The sequence below is a fragment of the Stigmatopora argus genome, chromosome 4, assembly GCF_051989625.1.
Source record: "Stigmatopora argus isolate UIUO_Sarg chromosome 4, RoL_Sarg_1.0, whole genome shotgun sequence".
In the NCBI taxonomy this organism is placed as follows: Eukaryota; Metazoa; Chordata; class Actinopteri; order Syngnathiformes; family Syngnathidae; genus Stigmatopora; species Stigmatopora argus.
In genome coordinates, this window is record NC_135390.1 from 10,059,599 (window position 1) to 10,085,122 (window position 25,524).

The window sequence follows — 25,524 nt, forward strand, 5'->3', positions numbered from 1 at the left end:
TATTTTTGTTATTATGATGATGATGACGACGACGATGATGCTTAATATTATTATTATTATTATTAATATAATTATTATTATTATTAATAATAATAATATTATTATTTAATTTTCTCGAATTTACATGAGTGTACCATATAGGACTAATGGTGGACAGTGGGCACGTCTGTCCAAGCTCGCCCTACCGCCCACTAACAAGGGAGTCCCTAGTATGCAACCAACAAACCAACCTAGCTTGTGTGAGTAGAGAGAGAGAGAGCGAGGGGGAGTGAGTGAGAGAGTGAGAGAGGGGGGGAGAGAGTGGTCCGTGGAGTGACGTCACCTATCCCATGGCGTCACATTGACGTAGCACATACCAAGCGCTCTAGTGGAGGCTGAGCCCACATAAATGCACTATTAGACTTTCTTCCCTCAGACGGCGCGCATAAACAAAGTGCACACTTTGAAAGTGGCGCTCACAAGCGAACGGACGCAGAAACTCTTTCTTCTACTCGGGTTTTTTGTTTTTTATTTTTATTTTCCTCCCTCCAAAACACATAGACTACTTTTGGCACAACGATTTAAAAAAAGGAAACGATCAACTTTTAGACGCGTTTTTAACTCACGCTGTCCATCATTTTTGTTAATATTTTCGACTTTTTGCTGATTGTTTTTGGATGGGGAAAGGATATTTGATCCGACCTTGTCATCACAAGTAAAGACGGAACCGCCACAGCAAAGCAGTAAGTAAATGATGAGAGAAGAGATTGTTAGAAATGATGTCACACAATCACCAGCGTTTAAGCGTTGAGTGTGAGGAAAAATTAAAATATAGGATATATTTTCTCATGTAGATATGATAAATCAAGATCGCTTATGTGACAAGCTCCATTCTGGGCTTTTTTCACTGCAGATCCTCTTTGGTTGTCATGGGAATGAGATGCCTCACAGTGGAAGACTTTGAGAAAAATACTTTACAATACTAAAAGAAATCATGCTGAATTTGCTTTTTAAATTTTTTGGCGTTTTAAAAAAAGGCTTTTGTAATCCGCTTTTTAAGTCTACATACACGTCGCAACAGACCTGGAAACAAATAGAAACTATAATGAATTGTTTTGATTTTAAATTCTTAATTTGAAAAGTTCACTCAAAGTATTGTATAAAAACCTGGCAATACCTACTTATAATGTATATATGTGTTTTCTCGGGATACTTTAATGGCGTTCCAGGGGTACACCGATGCTCCCAGTGCGTGTTTTGCGGCTTTTGAGCGACTCTCTTGGTTACCGGTGCGAGTCCAAGAACCTTAATACCTCTTCACACATCGCGTCAAACTCAAGTGACTCTTTATCTTTGATCTAATCCCACAGAAATTATATAATCTTTTCGCATTATAGTGGAAAAATGCATGACTCTAACTGTAAAGTCGTTTATTTTCACCCACAACTTTCGAGCGTGTTTTTATTCAGGGTAAGAACATTGCTTTTATTACTTCTGGATGTCAATGTTCCTAAGATGAACCACGTGTCTAATAAAAGTTGAATAGATCATTTTATGGTGCTTGGTAAATCCTATAAATACGATATTTGAGTGAAATCAACCTTTAAGAGATGTATTAATTTAAAAAAAAAGTTATTTAGATTCAAGGGCTGCCAAGTGAAAGTTCCACAAAAAAGATTATTACATCTCTTTCATTATGTCTAAAAATTCAAAATACCAAAATCGGGGTTTTAATTGTATCATGGGCATAACTAGTACAATATTTATTGGTGATATAGTTCAAATATGAGGACATCAAGGCTAAATTTGAACGATCCGGAGACCTGGAGAGGGGCGTGTGTGACTGAAGGGGGGCGCTCTAAACCTTGGTAATCTCCCGGTGGCAGTGGCAGAAAGGCGGCCAGAGGCGCACGGTGCACCCGGGTTTCTTTTCTGGTCCTTCTCGGTCTTCTTCCACTTCTTCTGCATGCATCCGTGGGTGGGTGGTTTCGTCTGGTCATGCAGCTTAGAAGACCCCTCAGCCGACCAAGTCGGGGGTGATCAGAAAGAAGCTGCTTCATAAACAAAGTGCTCCTGTCTTGGTTGGTGAAGGTCTCTCTCCGTGGTCACCTTTAGACGTTAGAATTGAAGTTTGCGCGCATTGTAGTAAATTAGTAGTCTTAATTTGGGTGTCATGCATAAGTGGCATGATTAGTGTTTTCTTAATGCATGGAAGTAGAATTGTAAATATGTGGGTTTTTATTAATAAGATTTTTTTTTAAGTTCCATTGTCTTTTTTCATAAGAAGAATAAAAATAAAGTTTCACTGTGGTTGTGCTTTAAGATATTTTCTTCATCTATCCTCCAGACACAGGTTCGGAAAAGGGCCCCCAGACGAGCGCTCAGTCCCGGCTTCGGGAGCAGATACCCGGCCGGAGCCAAGCCACTTCACACGCCCGGATACCCAGCAACATTCAGCGCGAAGCTCTCACACCAGGTATACCCCCTCAAAAATCCTCCTTTCTGTATCTCTTACTTTCCCTCTATCTCTCCTTCCTCTTTCGTGCTTTTTTTCTTTTGTTTATTTCGCCCAAAAATAACAAGATGGCTGGGGTGACAATATATACGCATATTTACTACATTTGATATGTTTCTTGTCTTTTTGGCAGGCTTGTATAAATGTAAGCTGTGTGTGTGTGTGTGTGTGTTTGCGGAAAGTGCAGTGATCTGACATTTGAATTATTTGGCAAATATATATGCCGTACATACCATCATTCACGTGAAAGCAAATTATATACAGTAAGTGTGTTATATAATTTATGACCATAGCTTTTTCTTCACCCATTTTCTTTGCTTCATAATTCCATTTGGAACAATGAACTCTCAGTTATCTTCCTGACGATCACTGACAGCGTGTCTGCTTTTGTGTTTGGTGCAATTCAACTGCAAACAACACCCATCAAAAATATCACATGTTTTTTTTTGTAAAAATGTGTTGATGTGTACATCCTCCATGTTTTCATTTATTAGATCTATGGCATTCTGACAATGAGCAGGCGCACTCAGTTATTGGAACAGCTGCAGTTTGTCCAGTTGAAATGCGCACCTCGAGGTTAGAGACTGTCGCCCTTCACCTCGCTACTGCGCAACTTATGTATGTTTGTTTCTGCTTGGGTTGTCTGTCCTCTTGCTTGCACACACACACTTTTCTAAGGTGTGCTTTTGCGCTACAAAACCTATCCTTACAGTGAGGCTCCGTATTGAAGGCCAAACCAGACTGAAGTCGTTTTACTGGTTCACTCCTCGTGAGATGCTGGTGAATGTTTTTGGCAGGACTTAGTGTACACAGCTTTATGTTGACATTTTTAACATCACGCACAGCAGCAGGAATGCGTTAGCTGTCTTTGCATACACACTGACAGGCGCACACGCGTGTAGTTAAGTCACAACTGAGTGATTGGCGCTCCTTGCCCGAGGCTATCGATGCAGTTTAAATTCAGAGAGCATGCTTTTGTTTGTTGATACCGCCTTAATTCTTTCATCTCATCTTGAGCTCATAAAGCGATGTGACACAACAGGTGCGACACAGACACACACCCTCTCACACAATCCACCCGAGGCTCGACCTGCTGATGCGAAAGCCACAGTTCACCACCATTGGACTCCTTCTATTTTGTCTCTTGTATTATGAACAAAAAAAACTTGCATAGTAGTCTACCTGAATGGTGTTTGTGAATTTTCAGGTATAAAGGTACGGCCATAAAAGTTGAACACATGCCAGGGAGGAAGCTAAAGTGATAAAAATACAATGTTGCCATCATTTAACATTCAGTCACTGTATAGGCATGTTTTATGTAAATAGTTCTTCACCTAAAACTGTTGATTGTAGTCTGCTTTAATTTAGTTTTGTCTTTTCAGTATTGTTGAATTGGCTGTATTATATTTAGCAACTAGAAAGAGAATTGAATACAGTTTGCTAATTTAATGTTCAGTTCCATAACTCCGAAATTTTATGCCACTCCCATGACAGGTGATTCTTGAAAATGTTTGCAGAATTTGAAAAATGTACGGCCCGGGAAGATCTGAAGGTTATTGTGTGTCTATATTGGCTAGACCTGATGTAACATCGGGAGTATTATTTAATGCAAAAAAAAAATGACTTCACCTATCTGCTAAAATTAACAAACGTTCTAAAGGAGGGGTGTGTGAGTGTGTGCGGTTCATATTTGTGTTTTCCAAGACTTGGCAGGAAGGCTGCCCTTGAGAAATAATGTCATTGTTTTAAAAAAAGACTCCAAGTGTTGTTGTTCATTGGGCGTATACACTTTTCATATTCAAACTTAATACATTTTGTGCCTTTTAATATACCCATGACCTTTAAATGGCCTTTAAAAACCCCTGATCCAAATATCTGGAAGTGCTTGGAAGTATCTGTGAGTGCTGTACCCACACGCGGGCTGATATGTCCCGTATTTGACTGGACAAACATGACATGGGCTATTACAGCTCACAGTGCGCATGAGGGTGTCGGTGGTAGAGTGGTTGTGTTGACAGTTTCACGCTTGTATACACACACAGCGACACACGCACGCACACACGTGGAGGGCTATGACGTGAAGGGTTTTGATAGGGATATACACCAAACACACAAAACATCTGTGGCCGTCTCCAGATCAAATTAGAAGGAAGTCATAGCGACTGGCATCTGCTGCATTTAGGTGTGCGTGCATGTCTGTGTCTCTGCAAGCATTTAGCATCACTATGGGGTTCAATCATTATTTCCCTTTTTTTCTCCTTTGGCATCTGACTGACCTTCAGTATGTACTGACGTCACCAGAATTACTGAGCCTTTTGCAGAGGTTTCTCTAAACTGATTAACTTTTGACAAGGAACTCATATCTATCCTATGGAGATGTGATCACATTTCTTATGTGTGGTGCAGTTATTTGGTCACCCATCAGTCTAAAAAAGAAGGTTTTTTAGCACTCAAATTCATTTATTAAGTTTCAACACCACTTATCCTGGTCAGGGTCGCAGGGTGCCGGAGCCTATCCTATCTGACTTTGGCCAAAAGGCGGGCCATGACCTTAACTGGTCGCCAATCAGTTGTAGGATACACACAGAGACAGACAACTGTTTACACTCACAACCACACCGATCCTACGCTGCCGGATTCCAAGTCAGGTGAATGAACCAATGAACCATAATTTGGCAACACAATTTGAAACACATATTAGTCATACTTTTTAGATTATTCTCTCCCTTTCTCTTTCTTATGTTATTTGACTCTTTCTTTGGTGTGCGGTAAATCCATGCAGCCTGCCCTCGAATTCATTCTCACACAGTTATAAATTAAAAGCAAAACTTACTCTCTCCAGCCTTTTTATTTATATTACTCCACGTTCAAATTTACCATAGAACTCACACATTTGATCAAGAGAATTACACATTGCATATTCAGACATCAAATACCCACGATGTCATGCACTTTAAAGGGCTCCAACTTGAAATTCCAACTTGCCTTTCTACTGTACTCGAAAAGCAATTCAAAACAATTAGAAGCATAACTTTCAAATCCAAACTGTGAATCATTTCCGACAACTCTGCGTTCTAAATGAGCTGTGGCTTTTATTTTATTAATCCCATTGTATGCATGTACGTCTCACGCCTCTTGGCGCCACTTTGCTGTGCTGCGTCAATTCTTGTTTAAGTGGTCATCTTCACTTCAAACAAGTAATTAGCTAGCGTGTCATCACATCTTCCTCCCAGACTAATACCAAGCCCAATTTTTTTACGACTGCCTTGTTCTTATAGCGTGGTTCAGGTTATAAGTGATGTCTTTCAACTTTTCTTTAATGTCCTCATCAGACATGCCCTGCGTCCAGGCTCAGTACGGGCCCACCCCCCCAGGCTCGGCCTACTCCGGTCAGTCCTTCGGCTACCAGGGCGACAGCTACGGGTCTGATCTCATGACCTCCGATTACACCAAGCTAGACCTGGGCGGAGGCGAGATCTCGGCCGCGGCCGCCACCACCTCGCTGCCCAGCTTCAACGTGTTCGTAGAGGGGGGCTACGAGCCCAAGTCGTCTTGCCTCTACCAGATGCCCTCGCACAGGCCGGCCATTAAGAAAGAGGAGGACAGCTACCCGACTGCTCCTCAACTGGAGGCCTTGTCTTCTTCTGTCATGTACTTTAAACAGTCTCCCCCCTCCACCCCGACCACGCCGTCCTTGCCCCCACAGCCCGGCACCTCTTTCCTCTGGGAGGACCACTCCCTGGTCCCTCCGTCGCACTGCCACTCCATGGGTTCCAACCTGGATGCAGGTTCCCTCAAATCGCCCCGCTTTCCGCACTTCTACCAGCACTCGCCACCCCACAGCGGCGGCAGCGTGGGGGGCTACGAGAGTCTAGGAGGAGGCCTGGTCCGCACGTCATCCTCCTCTTCCTCATCGTCCTCCTCGGTCTCTCACGCTCACGGTCCGCCACTGGAGCAGCAACCTATGTACCAGCTGCACCGCGGGGCCGGCGGCACCAGCCTGGCGTTCCGCTCCCTGGCTCTCGGCCCTTGCGGTCCCTTGCTCGGGGAGAGCTTGCCCTCGCCCCCACCGCGTGGCCCCCAAGGAGAGGGTAGCTGCGCCGTATGTGGGGACAACGCAGCCTGCCAGCACTACGGGGTTCGGACGTGCGAGGGCTGTAAAGGCTTCTTCAAGGTAAGAAAAAAAAGTACACAAAATTAGCACAGACTTCAGAAGCAATGGCGTGAACTCCAAAGATGCTTTGAGATATGAGTTCAGGTCAAAACTAGATATCTAATAATGATTTGGATTGGATTGGATTGGATAACTTTATTCTTCCCGTATTCGGGAAATTTCATTGTCACAGTAGCAAGACGGTGCGAATGCAGATACAGGGATGGCATTTTAGACATAAATAGATAAGTAATAAGCAAGTTAATAAATAAATACATACATAAATAAATATATAAGTAAATATATAAATAAATAAGCGTGTTGCTGATATATATATATATATATATATATATATATATATATATATATATATATATACATACATACATATGTACATAATATCCACGACCCGTGTGAGGATAAGTGGTTTGGAAACTGAATGAATGAATGATATTACATAATATATAATATATAACATACATAATATTGCATTAAAAAACATTGATGGCCACTAAATTGAAATTAATCCTGATAGAATTTGTAATATACAAATACCATATCAATGTCCAAAGGTGCAACATCGTATTGTAGCATCCATTTAAATACATGGAAATGTAATTCATTCATTCAACCCACCAAAAAAGCTCTCTTTAATGGGGTTAAGAGGTAATGCCACCATGGAGCATATGTTTTGAATTTTTTGCTCCCAAATCAAAAGCAAAAAAAAACGGCCAAGGATTGGCTCATATCTAAAAAAAATCCCAGATTTGGTCACTCATATCTCAAAGCACCATTGTCATTGGGCCTCGACCTCAAAGGTCAGAGCACACACTCATTAGTTTACTCCTGTTTTAAATAACAATACTAAATCAATGCTTGTTATCTTGTCAAAGTGTAATGCAAGCGTGACCAAACCGGTCCTCAGGGGCCTCAGAAGGTCCTGGTTTTTGTTTCAACCAATCCAGGACTGTTAACCGATCAGGTTTCTGCTAAAAACCAGCTGCACCTGACTGCAATCACCTGATTTGTTAGGTGCCAGACTGGTGAAAAGGTGCACCATTTGCGCCCCAATGTGGAATGCTTTGGGGACCCCTGGTATAAATGTTTTCATCGTGTCCAAATTCAATACATTGTAAATGTAAGTTAGCCTACAAGCACGATGAAGTTAATACATTTGAAAGGCTGCTAAATCTTCTTGAAGGTAAAAATGTGTGTCAAGGTGAACATTCCACGTGAAAATATGATGATATCCGGACAAACAAACTACAACCTGTAGTTCATTGAAAGCGATTTTCTTGCTTTTGATTTGAGTCGCTCCAGCCTTGAGCCCAACTCTAAATTGTCGAAGGAATCATTATGAAAGCACAGAACACCCACAGGGGTCGTAACTCCCGGCAACCAAGTGGCCAAAGAGTGTGCTTGGCTTGTGTCAGTACAAGGTTTTGTGTGTGTCTGTGTGTGTGTTTTGTGTGTGTGTGTGTGTGTGTGTGTGTGTGTGTGTGTGTGTGTGTGTGTGAAAGATTAATGTGAGAACGCACGCTCTCTCTAAGACAACCAAGAAAAAAATCCCCCCCTTCCTCTGCCTTGATCTACAGGCACTCTAAGTAGAATACACTCTTGTCTTTCTTTGCACTAAAAAGCACATTTAAAATCCTTTATTTTTTTCCCCCAAAATTGACAGTACGCCTTTAAATACGGGCTCCCTTATGTATGAATTCTTGTTGTGCTTAATGACCTCGAATATTAAACTGATCCAGTCAAGTGATCAAGACATATATTTATCATTCATCAAACCCAAAAATAAAAGAATAAACAAAAAGTTCCAAGAAAGAACTATCGCGCCATATAATCAGGTGTGCTTTTGGTATGAAAATAAACCCGTTCATTATTGGTGCACCATCCAGTTTGATATATAGTCTGAAAAACACAGTAAGTGTATTTTAGAAAGACCCTCTCCTTTATTCAATAACATTCCCATCTTTGTTTATTTTGAATCAGCGAGCGCAAATTAGATGCAGTGCTTCTGATGTGAGTCACTTTGTAGATAGAGTATAACACATAACCCACAGACCATATGACCACAAACACATGCGCATATACTGACAGATACTTTCAATGCGCTAGTTGTACACCATGAAAAGGCAGTTTTTAGTCACACTTATTTTTAACTCCTCTAGGGCAATTAACTTTGTACTTACCTACTAATTATATTTCATTATTTTGCTATATCATTCTAAAATATGCTTTAATGAAAAAAATAACAGAATGTTATACACCTAATTTAAAAATTAAAATTCATTTCCGACTATTTGAGCCATTGACAACAACAGCTGTCCATTTTATTGAGAATGGGAGGACTGGCTGTAAATTCTCATTTTTCAATACCGTAAATGGCTTTAGATGTCCAATCCATTTTGACTGGGATAATATGCCTTGCCTCAAATTCTTAGTGTTTTTACACCTGCAAACTACCGGCACAATAATTAACATATAAACACTACAATATTGTAATTAATAAGTTAATAAAAAGAGGTGAACTCTCTTAATTCTGTACACTCTGAAAGCATACCTAGTGAATATACTGTTATTTGGCTATTGTACTTGGGATAAAAAAAAAATAGAAGGTTGAACAGCTCTATGTGCAAATGAATTGCGATTTATTCAAAATACATGTAATCTAATACACACACATAACATAATGATTATTTTCTATTGCTATTTTTCACATGTTGTTTGTTGACAGCATGAGGAAAATGGCAAGAAAGAGGGTGCCAACGCATGTCTAATTGAATTATGCCCCTGGTTGGTGTAAATGATTATCATTCTTTTCAATTAATTTCAGCATTTTTATTTTATTTACTAATTAATGAAGGCAGTGTCTGGTTGTGGCAGGGCCAGGGGCTGTCTGTCTGTAGCCGTATTGCCTATCAAGCCTCATTTCCTCCCATGCACACTTATTGCAGAAGCCACCCAACACGTTTGTGCATTTCTGCACTTGTTTTTGCACGCGTACTCTATTAGAGTAATGGTTTTATTGTCCCCTAAAAATAGATTACCATTCCATTATAGCAGAAGCATTATTAGCATGTTAAATTTCTCGTGGTTCATTAGCACGATTGAAAACACATTTTTACTGGGAATTAATTTGAACTCACATACCAATTAGTTTTTTTTTGTTTTTTTTACTATATCTGAATAATGTGGTCAACCTGTTGCTTATCTCGACTTTTGAAACAAACCTGATTTTTAAAATGTGTAGATTAGATTAGATTAAATAACTTTATTCATCCCGTATTTGGGAAATTTCATTGTGACAGTAGCAAGAGGGTGAGAATACAGACACAGGAAAAGACATTTTAGACATAAATAAATAGGTAATAAATAAGTTAATAAATAATTAAATCCATACATATATAAGTAAATAAATAAATAAATAAATAAGCGTGTTGCTGGAAAAAAAGAATATATATATATATATATATATATATATATATATATATATATATATATGTGTGTATATATATATATATATATATATATATATGTGTGTATATATATATATATATATATATATACATATATATACATACATATACATACATATATATATATATATATACATATACATACATATATATATACATACATATACATACATATATATATATATATAAATATACATATATACACATAGATGTACATGTATGCATACGGTTGGTCTTAACATTCAGCCATTTCTTTTGTTAAAAGGAAGCAAAGTCCCTTTTTTCAACCGCACACAGTTTTATCGACTAAAATCAAGTCAACATCAGTGCTGCCAAGAAGAAATCCCCCCTCACTTATGTGCTTTCCATACTGGAAACAATCAGATCAGTTCATAAAAGCATACACATTTAATGCTGTGAATCTATCGTGCAGCAACTTGCACTTGACGTACACAAAGTATGGAGAACAGAGCTCTGATTGCCCCTGATTAAGAAGCGGGATGGCAGGCGGGGAGGAAAGTCCCTGAAGGCTTTTAATTTAAACCACAGTTATTAGCACATGTTACATGTCAAGAATCTGCCTCTGTGTGCATCCGTGCTACTCCTAAAGCACCCACAGCATGTGTACTCCTCATTCATTAATATAGTCCTTTTAACTCATCCAGTTCATCATTTACATGCCTTTTATCTCATTTTTTTCTGTCGTTGGTTCAGGAAAAATACTCTCGACATGGATGAGGCCCAACAATGTCAAGTGATTTTCATGTAGACTAGTGTCGTTCGTGGCCTTGACATCTTTAATAGAGTGTCGTACAAGAAAAACGTAGACACGATACACCCTTATGATGTAATAACATTCATACAGCACTCATCGAACTCTTTAAGTGCCATTGAGGGGGTTTGAAATCCAATCTATGCTGGCTGGGATAGTTGGCAGCAATTGTGCATTTTGGGTCATATAGGCAACACATGTAAATCATATTTTAATATTGTAGCCTACATGACCCAAAATATCTGTCAAACACACACACAACAATCACACATGTATATACACACTAACGCATGGGTGTCAAAGTGGCGGCCCGGGGGCCAAATCTGGCCCGCAGCATCATTTTGTGCGGCCCGAGAAAGTAAATCATGAGTGCTGACTTTCTGTTTTAGGATCAAATTCAAATGAAGATAATAGATATGTATTATATTTGGTGATTTTCCCCTTTTTACATCAATAATTGCAATTTTTTTAATCATTTTTTTCTTTTGGTGTTTTTAGTTCACAAAGCATTTTGTAAAGTCTAAAAATAAATATATAAAAATATTTTTGTTTTCCACTTAAATATTGAACATAATAAAAAATAGATTTTCAAATGGAAAACAAATGATTAAAAGACATTTTCCCTTACTAAGAAAAAAGCTCGAATAAACAATGTTTTACATCTATTAAAAAAACGGAATATTTAGGGCTTTTGATCCATTTCTTTTAATCCGATTTTCTTTTTTTAAATCATTCATATAGGGAATAGGCGACTCGAACTAGAGGTCATTGGCACTCCCACTTGGATTACATTAACAACATGTATCACCATGTGTTATCCGGACGGATGCAATGCAAAAAAAGACAAAGACACACTTAGGTGGTCATTGTAAACGCATCCGAGCGTTACAGAGCAGTGGGTAGGATATGAGACATTGGCATGGCGATGATGGGGCACCATGGAAACAACTCCCATATGACATTAACACCCCATTACACGTTAGTCCGCCAGTTGCGCCGCTGCATATGGAATAATTAGAGCACTCCAACTCAGCCTGTGGGTACGGACATAGTTGACTCAAGGGGGGTTTCTAATTGGAATATTTGTGTTAATATGCTAAAGAAAAGTAACTCTGCTCCACTGTTGGTTTTACAGTTGGATTCTTTTAAAATTGGGAAAGGCAAAGCCAGATTTTTAGTCCTCAGTGTTCAAATGTCCATAACAAAACACTCTTTGATTAACGCGAACATAGATGTACAGTATATCCCTTTATAATCACTCATTAAATTCATTTTGACCAGGAGAGCCTGGCAGTGATCATTCGCATTTTTCAGTCAAACTGGATTGGATGTCTCGCACCATTTGAAACCAATCCTCCCAGTTTAGATAATCTGGACATCTATCTTTGTCAACGGCAGGCAATAACATAATCAGATGAATTTTAAAAAGCTGGAAAAAGAACTTTAAAAGGGTTATTGGGGGACATATTAGTATTATTGATGTATTCAATTTATTTTTTATGCGCATTTTTATTTCTAATTTGATTTATTTTATTTAAAAAAATGTCTCAAAATCATGATAAATAATAAATAAGTAAACGCGAATAGAAAAAAATAATATTGATTTCCATGGAAAGGGGCGTATGTTCAAATCTTTCATTTGAGCTGTTGTTGCTTTTATCTGGTATTTAAAAAAAACTATTTGTTTCAATTCTCCGAATTCTGTGCCTTGTTTTCTGTTCACTTGGCCTGTGATGGATGGTTAGGTGGACAGAATGATTGACGGGCAGATGGATGCAAAGAATGTGTTATTATTTAAAAAATACATATATACATATATATAATTTCTACATTTATCTCATTTAACTAGTTTAAATTTTCATTGGCGCACTTACATAGGAATTCTTGCGTACATACACCTGTAAAAAGCATCATTTTTGTAGTACAAAAGACATTGACTATCATTTTGTTGTCCATGCGAGGAGCGCGTACCTTCGCCACATGTCCCGTTTCTGATTTGATTTTAATAAGGTCAGTAATAATCGCACGAAGCAGCCGAGGAGAAAAGGGCTCCCTCGGGGCCCATTGAGAGAGGCGTGACCCCGCGAGGTCCCCGGGGTGCCACAAGCTGACCCGCGAGCTTCACAAACAATCTGATCATACAGCTTTCTCCTTTCCCGCCCATTTGTCTCGCGGGAGACTCCTCAGCATGCCACGTGCACGGCGACCATTGTCAAGCCTCGCGCTAATAAAATTGTCCCCCCCCACCGGCGACGCTTGTTGGGAAATTAATTTTATCTAATTATACTGATGTCAGCGTCGCCTTTCAGCGCGTAATTAAAAACTGACCTGCGAGCTTCCGTTTTCATTCTCTGCCGGGGAAGGAGGAGGGAGTTGGAATTGAATTTAACATATCAAATATTTGGTGCTTGATTGTGTTTGGAGGCTGATTATCAGAATGTCCGTCTGGTCTTTTTTTTCTTCTCTAGCGCACCGTGCAGAAGAACGCCAAGTATGTGTGCCTGGCCAGTAAAAACTGTCCTGTGGACAAGAGGAGACGTAACCGTTGCCAGTACTGCCGCTTCCAGAAATGTCTGAGTGTGGGCATGGTCAAGGAAGGTAGGAAGACTCTTAACAAAGCATTTTTAACTCATTGGCAGGCACTGATGACGATAAGCAAAAGCAGATCTGCTGTAAAAATAAACAGATTTTTTTACTCAGCACATACTTGTAATAATTTACTATAGTTTGAGAGTAGAAAAAGTTACTTTTTCTACTCATAAAAGTATAATAATATCCTGAGAAAGTTTACTCTCGAAGGCAGATTGGTGCTGAAGTGCTTCCAGTTAAATTAAACAAAAAACATAAAAAGAAGCTGAGGGAAGTGTTGAGTTCATCCATCATTTTTATTGAAGTATCTGACTCCTGAGATATGTTAGACTGTACAAAAACCAAATATATAACCAGTGTGTTCTGTATTTGTCTCCCGCGGCAGCGCAAATTTACGGCGGCTTCATTATTGACTATCAATCCTTTGTAGCCATGTTGACCACACACACGTAATGACGCATATAAGAGACACGCTAAAACTAAAATTAGTACTTTGGAGCAATCTTGTAGAGACAGCAATGACTTGTGAAGAAAAAAAATGAGCAAATCTGATATTTTTAAAAGAATAATACTATTATAACTGCAGTTTTTCCTCAGTTGAAACTTGGGCCAATTCATTTTTAGAGTTCAGCTTAATAGAAAAAAGTAAACAAATAAGAGGTTCTTAAAATTTTGTTCCCTGGTTCCCAATAGTTTAAATTTGATTGGTCATAATAGAGTAATACAATTTAAAATAATGTATAATTCTCTTTTTTTATATTCATGACACAAAAACTTGACATTTGCCCAGGGGACTGTAGACTTTTTAAATCCCCTACAGGATAATGAAGTGCTTTTAACAACACTGAGCGAGCAAAATTAAAGACACATACTGACCAACTTCTTTGTGGCAGCCAATTAGCTAGGCAAGAAATTACCGTAATCACCTCGGTGCCAAAAGGAGAAATATAATTGAGTGTTGAATATTTACATAGCAATGGGAGCCGACCACTCACTTTAATTTCCCTTCAGAATGTTATTAGCCTTAACCACTGTCACTCAAATAGCATTTTCCAATTTATATTTTGAATAAAATGATCAATAAAACATGCCTAATTTTCAACCTGATGTAAACAACTTTCCACATATACATCGATATCATTTGACTGTTCGCCACAGTGTCTCTTTGATCCCATTTGACCCTTTAACCACTTTTATAAACCGCTACCAACTCCTCAAATGAGTCGCTCCATCTTTATCACACATCAAACGGGCACCTGTCACTCCAGTCTCAAGTCACACTGCCACCTACTGGATGGTCACCTCCTATGTGGAACAAGCACCCCCCTTTGCACCCGCCGGAAAATGGCGATAACACACTCATCAGCTCGAGGACAGACTTTCTTTATGCATGTTGTATAAACAGGGAGCAGTCGCATGGTTTCTCACCCTGACGTTGACCCTTTCTGCTCCACAGTGGTGCGCACCGACAGCTTGAAGGGGCGCCGTGGCCGTTTACCCTCCAAACCAAAGAGCCCCTTGCAGACAGAGGCGGCCCCACCCTCACCACCTCTCAGCCTGATCTGTGCTCTGCTCAGGGCTTATTCCCACTGCACCCCCCATGACCTTGACTACAGCCAGGTAGGCCTATACCACATGTGTTAAAGTGGCGGCCCGGGGGCCAAATCTGGCCCACCGCATCATTTTGTGTGGCCCGGGAAAGTAAATCATGAGTGCTGACTTTCTGTTTTAGGATCAAATTCAAATGAAGATAATAGATATGTATTATATTTGGTGATTTTCCCCCTTTTAAATCAATAATTGTAATTTTTTAATCCATTTTTTCTGTGTTTTTAATTCAAAAATCATTTTGTAAAATCTAAAAATATATTTAAAAAAAGCTAAAATAAATATTGTTTTGGATCTATAAAAAACTGAATACTCAGGGCTTTTAATCCAGTTCTTTTAATCCATTTATTTAAAAAAAATCTAAATATTATATCTAAAATGGTCCGGCCCACATGAAATCGAGTTGACGTTAACGCGGCCCACGAACCAACCCGAGTCTGATACCCCTGGCCTATAGAGATGCAAACATTTGTCCAGGGAAAGACACATTTCCAAATCTTCTCTTTTCTTTCTTCTACCGTCCCGCAGTTCAGTACTGCCGATCCTCCCTCCTCCTCCTCGGACGTAGAGCACATCCACCTCTTCTACAGGCTTCTCACCATTTCCATGGAGACCACGCGGCGCTGGGCCGACCGGCTTCCGGGTTTCTCTGAGCTCCAGCGGGACGATCAGAACCTGCTCGTAGATTCTGCATTCCTGGAGCTGTTTGTCTTGCGATTGGCCCACAGGTGAGGAACGGATAACCAGAACAGGGGCGGATCTTTGGGTGGTTTCCCGGGTTGCAAATGTAAAGGCGACTTTATTACTTTCACATGGAAGTTTATACATGCATACATGCATTGTGTGTACCTTTAAATTACAGTAAAGTTTAGCCCATGCCTAAAGGGTAATAGCTTGAACTCCTACCTGCTTGGCTATGTATTATAAAGTAGGCAAGTATAATTACTCAATCAGAAAAATATGCAGTTAGTTCCCGTGTGAAAAAAATATATTTTACAGCATATTAATATTTCACATTGAGGAGTTTTTTTTTCAATTTCTCAATCAAGACAAAAATGATCGATGGTGCAAAATTGTGAAAATCAGTAGTTATAATATTTCATATAGAATCTTTCTTAAGCACACCTCTGAAAATTTGAGTATAAAAATATACATATCTGCTAAAATCCTAATAGTGACTTGACTATACAGTATACTATGACTGGGTCATCATTACTTTTTCTACCCCATTGAGCAAGAACGGTAACCATCTAAAAACCTTTCTCCACATTATTGTAATATCTTAGTTATCCACAGTTTCCCTGATTCCCAATGCCAAGAAAAAGCATGATCTTTTACTATTATTGCTCAGTACAGTACAGCTTCTATCTATGTTTGCTACTGTGCAGAGCGGTCAGCCATATGAAGAGAATTATGAATAGAATTGGTGTCTACGACAGCAGTTACGCCCACAGAGTTCCGCTCATCTGATGTGTGACGCACAAGTTGTGTTTTTGTGTGTGCATGGACGTGTGTGCGTTTCTTGAATTGACAGGCTCTGAAAATCCTCTGAAATGTGGAACTATTTCAAATGTGGGTTGGATGAGGAAATATTTGAGGGAGGAAATTCATGCTCAATTCAGCGGACTCTCATTAAAACGCGCCCTTAAATTTATGTACGACTGCTCGGTGCTGTTAGGACACTCCCGGGGTCTTCTTGAGTCTCAGCATCGCCCGGGGTTACCGCTCTGATCTGGCAAGGCATGCGGCTGGTTAAATTTATCGCAGGGAGGGGGCTCGGCCTACAAGCTCATCCTTTTGTTCGGCTGTCGTCTAGGGCCAAAAAACCAACACAGTCAGACACACTTACTCACCCGTGAACACGCACACATTGATGATGTACAGCGTTGTTCTCTTGCACCCTGCGAGGTCCAGGTGCAGGGTGGGTAGAAGATGGGTGGTGGCATCACAGTTCCAGCAGGGAAGGCTCAGGCTGGGACCGTGAATCACCGCAAACTCGGGAATCATGGCGGCCTCATTCACACACCTACTACAAGGGCTCTGAATGCGCAACGCACGTCACTGTGAGAGCGCCTAGCCACCGTTGATGCCACGTTGACCCCGTATTGAACTCGTATGTCTTCGTGTTCGCCAGAGTGCGTGTCGGTGTGTGCGCAGAGTGTGTATATTCAATGAAATTTACCCCGCGGTCGCCCTGTAAGCACCCCTGTCACCAAACTGTTTCTGGGGTTATGGGTGGGTTGCCGTGGCGATGCCGTCGTCAGGGGTGAGCCAAATCCGTGGCAGAAATCCAGTCGTATATTACGCGGATGTGGACTTTGGGTACTTTAGCACACGAGCGTCCTTGGATACTGTACATGCGTCACTTCACAGCGTTGGAGTAATCTGATTTAATATGCTACAAATTGGTGATTTTACAGCTTTCTTTTTTTTAAATAGTGTAATCTTTCATCCAACTTAGCCAATGTTTGACAGAACACATTCCAGATTTTTTCTTCAGAATGTTTTATTTCAACCAAGCCAGTTGGAGCTGTAATTTGATCGTTGGGGTTACAGTTAGTGTTTACATTATGGGGATTATTGGTTTACAAAAGTAGTAGACAATACCTAATGTGAACTTCAGATCCTAAATTAACTGCCTAGGTAAATATCTAAATGTATTTATAATTGTTTCTGTAATTTTTAAACCAACGTATAATTTTTTTAACCTTTTATTTCACAGAATTAAAAGGAAAAATGTCCGATTTCTCCACTCAAAATGATAAGTAATGTTGCCAAAGTAACAGTAAGTAGAAATCTGGCATCATACAAAAAAGTCTGCAAATAATGAAGGTTAATTTGAATATACATTTTGTTTTTAGATGCCTTACTAAAGTATAGATTAGTATTCATCACAAACCGCTATAACTGATTAGGAGGGGGTCTTTCCTATTAGTTTGCATATCGTCGACATAGCATACCTAACAAATTGACATACCAATGTCTCTCTACAATTGTCTTCCCCATTTTGACTCTTCCTAGTCGTTCAGTCTATATTCCACATCAATTAATTTTATAGTATTTCAATTCGGCAGCATCTTTTCAGGATTCACATGCAATTTCTACAGAAATTATATGATGCAGTCCCTTTTTAAATACATACCATTATAATCAGAGGAGTTGGCCACTTCTTTAGTTGACATTTTTCTGCAGCAAAGTATGAGTTATATAGTATGTGATGTTCTGTAAATCAGAACACTAATACTTATTAATAGTAATTTTGATGAGGGTATTAATTTTGTTGTGGTGTAACTGAAGGGGTGACTAACAAACTTGATAAAAATTGAATAACTATGTACTGTGCACAACGGTATGAATGTAAATGGATGTGCAGGGCATGATGGGAAACCCCCTGATAGTTGATGCCCAAAGCGTATGACAAATGCGTAATAAAAAGTTTTAAGTCTTAAGATGTCATCGGATTGGTAATGGACACAAAACAAACATTTTCTTTCAAGGGTAAATTCAATTTGCGCTCACACTGTGTGCAAAAATAATTTAGGTACAGCTGCCTTTTAAAAATATACTGTATATAAAATATATGTATATTCATTCCTATTATTTTGCAATGTTCTAGTTTAGTGCTGAGTGTCTTTTGACACATTTTACCTGTGTCTTTGATGTTTTTCCCTTTGTTTGGGGATCTAAAAAATATTTATGAAAGCTCTTAATAAGAAGGAAGCATGCTGTTTAGTCAAGCTCTCATAAAGAGCCCATTATTGCTCTCACATGCTCCGTTGTGTGTCGTGAGTAACTGAAGGAAGCCTTTTCATTTCCTCATTAAGACATATTTCCATTGCACATAGTGGTCAAACAATGCGCTTTAAAGTCATCCGATTAGAACTCCTTATCCCAACTATTCTTTTCCACATTTTCAAGACAGTCTCAATCAGGAGCTTTTTGATGTTTGTCCAAATTATGTGTGAGAGTATCTTGTGCCAACTTTTGCCATTGTTCCTTTCTCTAGTGGTCCAATTTAAGTTAATTTAAAGGGGCATCAGGGGAGACGTTAATGGAAAGAACATGTTGAACAGTTGGTAGCAGGAGAAGGAATCTGCACCAAAATTGGATTTTGCTTTCTTTCACAAACATAGAATAGTTAGGTATTTGCTCAAGACAGTTTTTTTATGAAAACCCCAATGTGGGGGACAGGTGACACTAAAAACCTATCGATGGATAAGTAAGCCTTTAAATGGAGCAACTTACTTTTGGGGTAATTTTATAAAGAAAATGACAATTGACTTCCACATACATCACATTTTGAGTCATTTAGGTCAAATATGTTGCCATGAAAGTGTGGACTACATGACCCTTCGCATACTGTATGTGAATGCCAGGTCTCCATTATATACATATTTTTTAAATTAATCATTTTTTCTATATTTTTATGAATAAACAGAACAATAAATTAAGAGAATGTTAGTAAAACGAGAACAAATACAATTAAAATGACTCTGGTTATGGCCTCCAATAACATTTTAGTATTTTTTTAACTCATTGCCTGCCATCGACAACATTGACTGGCTGTTAATCCTTTTGATTCAATCCAATCCATTTTGATATCTTGACACAATCAAAATGACATTTTGACGAAATCCAAATGACATTTTGACAACACCGGTATGGATTGGGCATCTAGCGTTGACAATGGCACAGAAAGATTTAAATTCATATTTTCTAATGTTATTTCTTGAGAGCCATTCTCAGAATTGAAAAGTAAAAATACATGAAAGTGATTTTTTTGGGTCATTTCACCACTTTTAAAGTACAAAAAGTCTGAATTCTTTTGACAACATTGTCATGCTGTTGCTAATAAATCAGTATCAATGATATCAGGCTTGCAGAAGAGTAATAAAAAACTAAATTATGATTAAAGTGGTGGTAGAGGTAGCGTCAACGCCACAGTGACGCTCCTATTAGTGCGTTCGGGACTCAGTGATTTCTATATTTGACCTTTCCATATGCACTCATGGAAAGAGCCACATGTGGCTCCCGAGCCGTAGGTTCCCTACTCCTGCTATCTAAGGCTGAACCATACTTTGTTTTCTTCTCTCATTTTCCAGGTCAATGCTGTCAGAGGACAAACTTGTGTTCTGTAACGGTTTGGTGCTGCACAGGTTCCAGTGCCTTCGTGGCTTTGGAGAATGGCTGGACTCCATTCGGGACTTCTCTAGCCACCTGCAGACTTTAAACCTGGATGCCTCTGCCTTTGCATGCCTGGCTGCACTTGTGCTGCTCACAGGTAAATAAAAAAAGACACAAAATGCCTTGAATGACCATGCCAAACATTCAAAAATAAATTCATAAAGCAAAACATATAGCCGGATTGTTAACTCTCGGGCATCATTTTCGACTCGCACTTCTCTTTGTAGCTTACGTGTCGGGCTGATTGTATGTGACAGCGATCAGGTGGACACATCCTCAGAAAGACACACAAAAAACACCAACACGGTGTGACACATTTCCACCGTTAACAAGAACCCGATACCCCTGAGCACCTGCCGCACCTGCCTGACACCTGCCGCTCTAATCAATGTGCATGTGTCAAACATGGAGCAGACAGATTGCACGTGCAAAGACAGACTAAAGACAAGTGGGAAATGTGTTGTCTAAAGGCTTAAATATTTTTGACCCACGAAAATCAATGATTACCCACAATTACCGAAAAAGTCCTTTTCCCCACTGAATAGGTCCTAAAATAATTAGAAAATATCATATTTCCATTTTACACTGTATCGGAAGATGTTCAATCAGATTTTTTTTTTACAGCAATTTTGACGAACAGTAAATAGTAGCGCACATAGTCATTATAAACCTTTGAAAATTGATAAATTAATGAATTAACAACCAATGTTTTAATTGGCCATGCCTGTTGAAATTCAAATGTAAATGTAAAATATTTAATATCATTTATATACATATTCATAGATAATATGCCAGTAATCATATCTAGTTCTCAATTAAATGAAAAGGGACATCAATGTTAAATTATTCATTTTTATGTATTCATATCCTGTTTACTAGTGGTGAAAATCTCTGATTTCATGACCATATGATGTCAATACTTTTGGATTCAATTTGATTCAACAGATTTTGACCAATTTAATACAATGTTATGTACATATTTAACACAATCAGTTCCATTTTCCATAGAGCAAAAAAAAACAAAGCAGTTAAGATTTTTTATTTTTTATTTTATTACTGAAACATTTCAGACATTTCAATGACATCTTTTTTTTAACAAACGGACCACCAAAATACTACTACCTCCTGCCACTCCCTCTTTTTGTTAGCAGCTATTGGCTGAGGTCTAATTCCATACTTATTAAATCATAGCTAAAACAACCAATCTAATTGTGGCCTATTACTTTGCATCAGTAATGGAGGTCAACTCTAATGAGCTTTAAAAGTCAGTTCAGCTCATCATAAAGGCTTAATCCAGAATTAAATACCCACAAACCTTTGCTTTTCACCCATTTGTAACCTTTAATCCCCGATGAAAGTACAATTCTGAAGCCAATTTACCCCTACGAACTTCAACTGATTTGATGACCAATACTTATTATGTATTACAGTCAAAATGTCCGATTTTTTCCAGACAATCGGCGAAAAAAAACAAGTTTCAAACAAACTTAACGTACCCCTTTCCCTTACTACAGTCCACACTCGTCACCAGTCAATCCCACTGCAAATATACTGTGCATAATATGGGCCCCCACCAACGTACTCGACGCTGACTTTATTTACGTCCCACCCCCTCGGCACTCAGCCATCACCTTTACTTCCTCTGTCTAAAGCCCCCAAGTAACACAAGCGCCTCTCTCCGGGGGAGCACTTAACTCTGCGCCTCATCGACCAGCCCACCACGGCGCGCCGCTCCACGCCGGTGTCTCAGCGCTACCTCGCCAAAGCACACCGCCAGAGCAACCGGGCCATCGACCAATTCAGAGTGGCCTGTGCAGAAAGGCTGCTATTGATTAACCCCCAACCCCCAAAGAAACCCACACACACTTCCGCCACGGGAGCCGGCGCAAAAGTGTGTGTGTGTGTAGGTCTAAAAACGACACGATGAAAGGGGTGCTGGAGTGACCGGACAAACAAAAGAGCCACATAAACAAACAAGAAATACGCTTCACATAATGGATATCTCAAAGTGGTCTGAGGCACGGCCCCCCGCAGCGCATGTGTTTGTGTGCCCGTGTGCGTGCGTGGACACTCTGTGCTCGGCAGAATGAGTTAGTGTCACATTAAGCTCGGTTTGGGTGCCACTGCAGTTGCTATGGGCGCAAGTTTGCGTATGCGCGTGTTTCTAATCTAATTTGCCTGCTCACAGGGCCGAATAATCAGCTAATTGTTGAACACTTTTGTCTTTGTCAATGTCTTGAATTGCGGGGAGCATTTGTGTGCCAGCAAGTGTTTATGTATATCTATCCTTTTGGTATGTGTGTGTGCTCAGTGTGTGTGTATGTGTTTGTGTGGTGGGGGGCTTATTAGGTTAGGCTATGTATTGATCTGTAGTGAGTGAGACAGGTTAAAGCCAGTTAAGAACTTGAGCCATCCAGGCTAATGAGGTGCAATTCAATATAAAAGAAGATGTACGAATTGCGCTTTCAGCGGAATGAGCTGATTGGCCTAGCAAGGGGATGGAACATGGCCAGTACATTTACAGAATCCTTTGCTTTAGGGACTATTTTGAATGAAGAAATTTCGGATATGTTAGTTGGTAGCTTCTATTGCAATTAAGGATTGACTTGAAATGTGGGTCGTTTTTTTACAGATGCATCAGATACATTTGTAATCATGGACATTTTCTGTTGCTGTGGGAAGGGAAAGTGCAAATACATCCCGAATCTTTTGATTGGAAGTTGTTTGCATTCAAGTCAGAGGGTTGGACAGTTCCCACGTGTTTCCCCCACTGTTGTTGCACGTGAATTTGGGACGGAAATCAATATTCTCACGAAGATATTATACGATGTGGATTCGAAACGATACTATATTTCTCAACAGAACAAAGTCAGCCACAATCCGATTCAAATTCATCCATTGATGGTGCTGGCCGTCCAGTCCATTTTGCCTGGAAAAACCTTGAAAAACCATTCAAGCTATCATTTTAAAGGATAAAGAGTCAAATATTATATTTAAAAAATATGTCTTGAGAATTTTCTTGTAAAATGACAGTAATACACTGTTCTATTTTATTTTGAGGGCCATAACCAGAGTCTAATTTAATGACTCAATATATCAATGGTGGAGCGAGTGGTTAGCACGTCGGCCTCACAGCTCTGGGGTCCTGGGTTCAAATCCAGGTTTGCATGTTTTCCCGAGGCCTGCGTGGCTTTCCTACGGGTACTCCGGTTTCCTCCCACATTCCAAAGACATGCATGGTAGGCTGATTGGACACTCTAAATTGCCTCTAGGTATGGATGTGAGCGTGCATGGTTGTCCATCTCCTTGTGCCCTGTGATTGGCTGGCCACCGATTCAGGGTGTCCCCCGCCTCTGGACCGATGAAGATAAAGTGGTTCAGAAAATGAGATGAGATGAAATGAATATATCAATCTAAATCGGTTCAATCTTACACCCCTAGCGCATGCTAACTCAATTCTACTTGTTCATATTTTCTTCTAATGTCTCCTTTACAGAGCAAGTTCCAGGCCTAAAAGACTCCAAGCGAGTGGAGGAGTTGCAGAACAAAGTCGTTTGTTGCCTCAGAGACCACCTAGGCTGCGGACCCTCTTCGTCAGCTATCAAGGCAGCGCCCGCCCTGAGTTGTATTCTGGGTTTAAGGGCAGAGCTGCGCTCCCAGAGGACTCAGGGTCTTCAGCGGATCTTCTACCTGAAGTTGGAGGACCTGGTACCTCCCCCGCCTTTGATTGACAGGTTCCTGGACACTTTGCCTTACTGACGGCAACGGGTGGAAACGAAAGCTAAACAAAACGTGTCCGGTTCGAGGACAATGACGAACTTACTTTGTGGTGACGCCAACGGGACAACCAGACGAGGAGTCCCCTCCGATGGACCGTCCACTTAAAAGACACTTTTTACCTGTGTAAAAACAAAGAAAGAAGACGAATAATGACCTTTGCCACTTCTGATTTTCACATGGAAGCTGAACGAAAAAGACTTTTCTCTCTCAAAAGAAAGGAAAACAGAAAGAAAGTTTGTATTTGTACAACGCAAGTGCAGGTGACGTACTCTGTCCCAACGAAGCTAGCCAGAGCTCAGTGACACAATGACACGACACGATATTTCAGTAACAGTTAGTGAGTTCTTGATCGATTCCAAGTGCAATTTTTTGGGGGGGATTCTCTCTCGTGGCGTGAAGAAGTATCGCTTAAGGAACAGTTTAATTCCAAACTCTAAATTATTCGAATGCAAAAGATGTGTTTAATGTTGTCAATAGAGCGAAGAAAGTAGGCAAGAAATCCGGCTTTAGAGGAGAAACTGTGCACTAATGATTGATGACTGCTCATTCAGACTTGAATTGCTCATTTTTTGGTTTATTTTACTACGCTTGGATGGAAATTATATTGAGCAGCAATGGACTTCTAAAGCACTTGCGGCCCGCAGAGGGCAAGAAGCATCGACACACACCCGGCCTGTTCTCCCACTCGGAGGAGAGAAGGGTGCTCGACAAATAGTTCCACGGGAGAAACATTCCGCAGTCCTTTTCTATTTCTCTCGTGGCGGTGTGAGCGCGTGCAAGACAATGGTTGGATAGCGTCTTAATGTGTGTGCGTATGTGTGTGTGTCAGAGAAGCCAGCATCTTATGCATGGAGTGTTTTTAAGATGTTAAAAACCAGCTGGCCTCGTGTGTGTTTGTGGGTGTGTGTGTTATTGTGTGTGTTTGTGTGTCTCGCCCCACACCCTCACACTCACGGACGGCAGCAGTGATATTACAAGGAAAAAGTGCAAATTCTATAGATATATAAATATATAAATATACAAAAACTAATATTTTGAAGTGTTTTTAGCTTTTTTCAAATATTGTGGTACGACTTGTGCATTGTTTTCAAAGAAGAGAAACGAAAAAGAGAAAAAAGTTCCTTTTTTCCCGATGTCCTTTGCTTTGATTTTTTCCTGTTCATTTTTTTTTCTTTCTCCTTGGTTCACTGGATTTTCTGTTCAGCACTTTGAAATCATAAACTAATTCTGATTATTCTGCGTCCTGTCTTTATTATTATTTTTTTTTCCATCCGTTCCATCTTTATAACCCAGTGACCTTCATTCCCAATCACATTGCACATTGCAGAAAATTACAATTGGTAGACACATTCAAAAGAGACAAAAAGGGCTAGAATAAAGAAGGTTTTTATGTTTAATGATTGAGCACATAATTCATGATTTGCACAACTGCATTTTTATGACAGTCAGGTTTTGCTAA

At 39.7% G+C, this 25,524-nt stretch overlaps 1 protein-coding gene across 2 annotated transcripts; it reads left to right on the forward strand.

Moving 5' to 3' along the window:
- Positions 1-382: 382 nt before the first annotated feature.
- nr4a3 (nuclear receptor subfamily 4, group A, member 3) lies at positions 383-25,299 on the forward strand. 2 transcript variants are annotated; one of them, XM_077599126.1, is made up of 9 exons: positions 383-722; positions 2,327-2,455; positions 2,989-3,070; positions 5,827-6,668; positions 13,373-13,502; positions 14,950-15,113; positions 15,630-15,829; positions 20,204-20,382; positions 23,782-25,299. In XM_077599126.1, the coding sequence occupies exons 3-9, from the start codon at positions 3,007-3,009 to the stop codon at positions 24,042-24,044; spliced, it is 1,842 nt and encodes a 613-aa protein (XP_077455252.1). In that variant the 5' UTR covers positions 383-722; positions 2,327-2,455; positions 2,989-3,006; the 3' UTR covers positions 24,045-25,299. The 2 variants fall into 2 exon arrangements, with proteins under 2 accessions (XP_077455252.1, XP_077455254.1); XM_077599128.1 differs by lacking the exon at positions 2,989-3,070.
- The last annotated feature ends 225 nt before the right edge of the window (positions 25,300-25,524 follow it).

Bases quoted from the DNA above. Each gene is read 5' to 3' on its own strand.
- nr4a3 (XM_077599126.1), top strand. From the start codon at position 3,007: ATGAGCAGGCGCACTCAGTTATTGGAACAGCTGCAGTTTGTCCAGTTG. The intron at 13,503-14,949 runs GTAGGAAGACTC...TCTGCTCCACAG, and splicing joins TGTGGGCATGGTCAAGGAAG to TGGTGCGCACCGACAGCTTG. The intron at 20,383-23,781 runs GTAAATAAAAAA...TCTCCTTTACAG, and splicing joins TGCACTTGTGCTGCTCACAG to AGCAAGTTCCAGGCCTAAAA.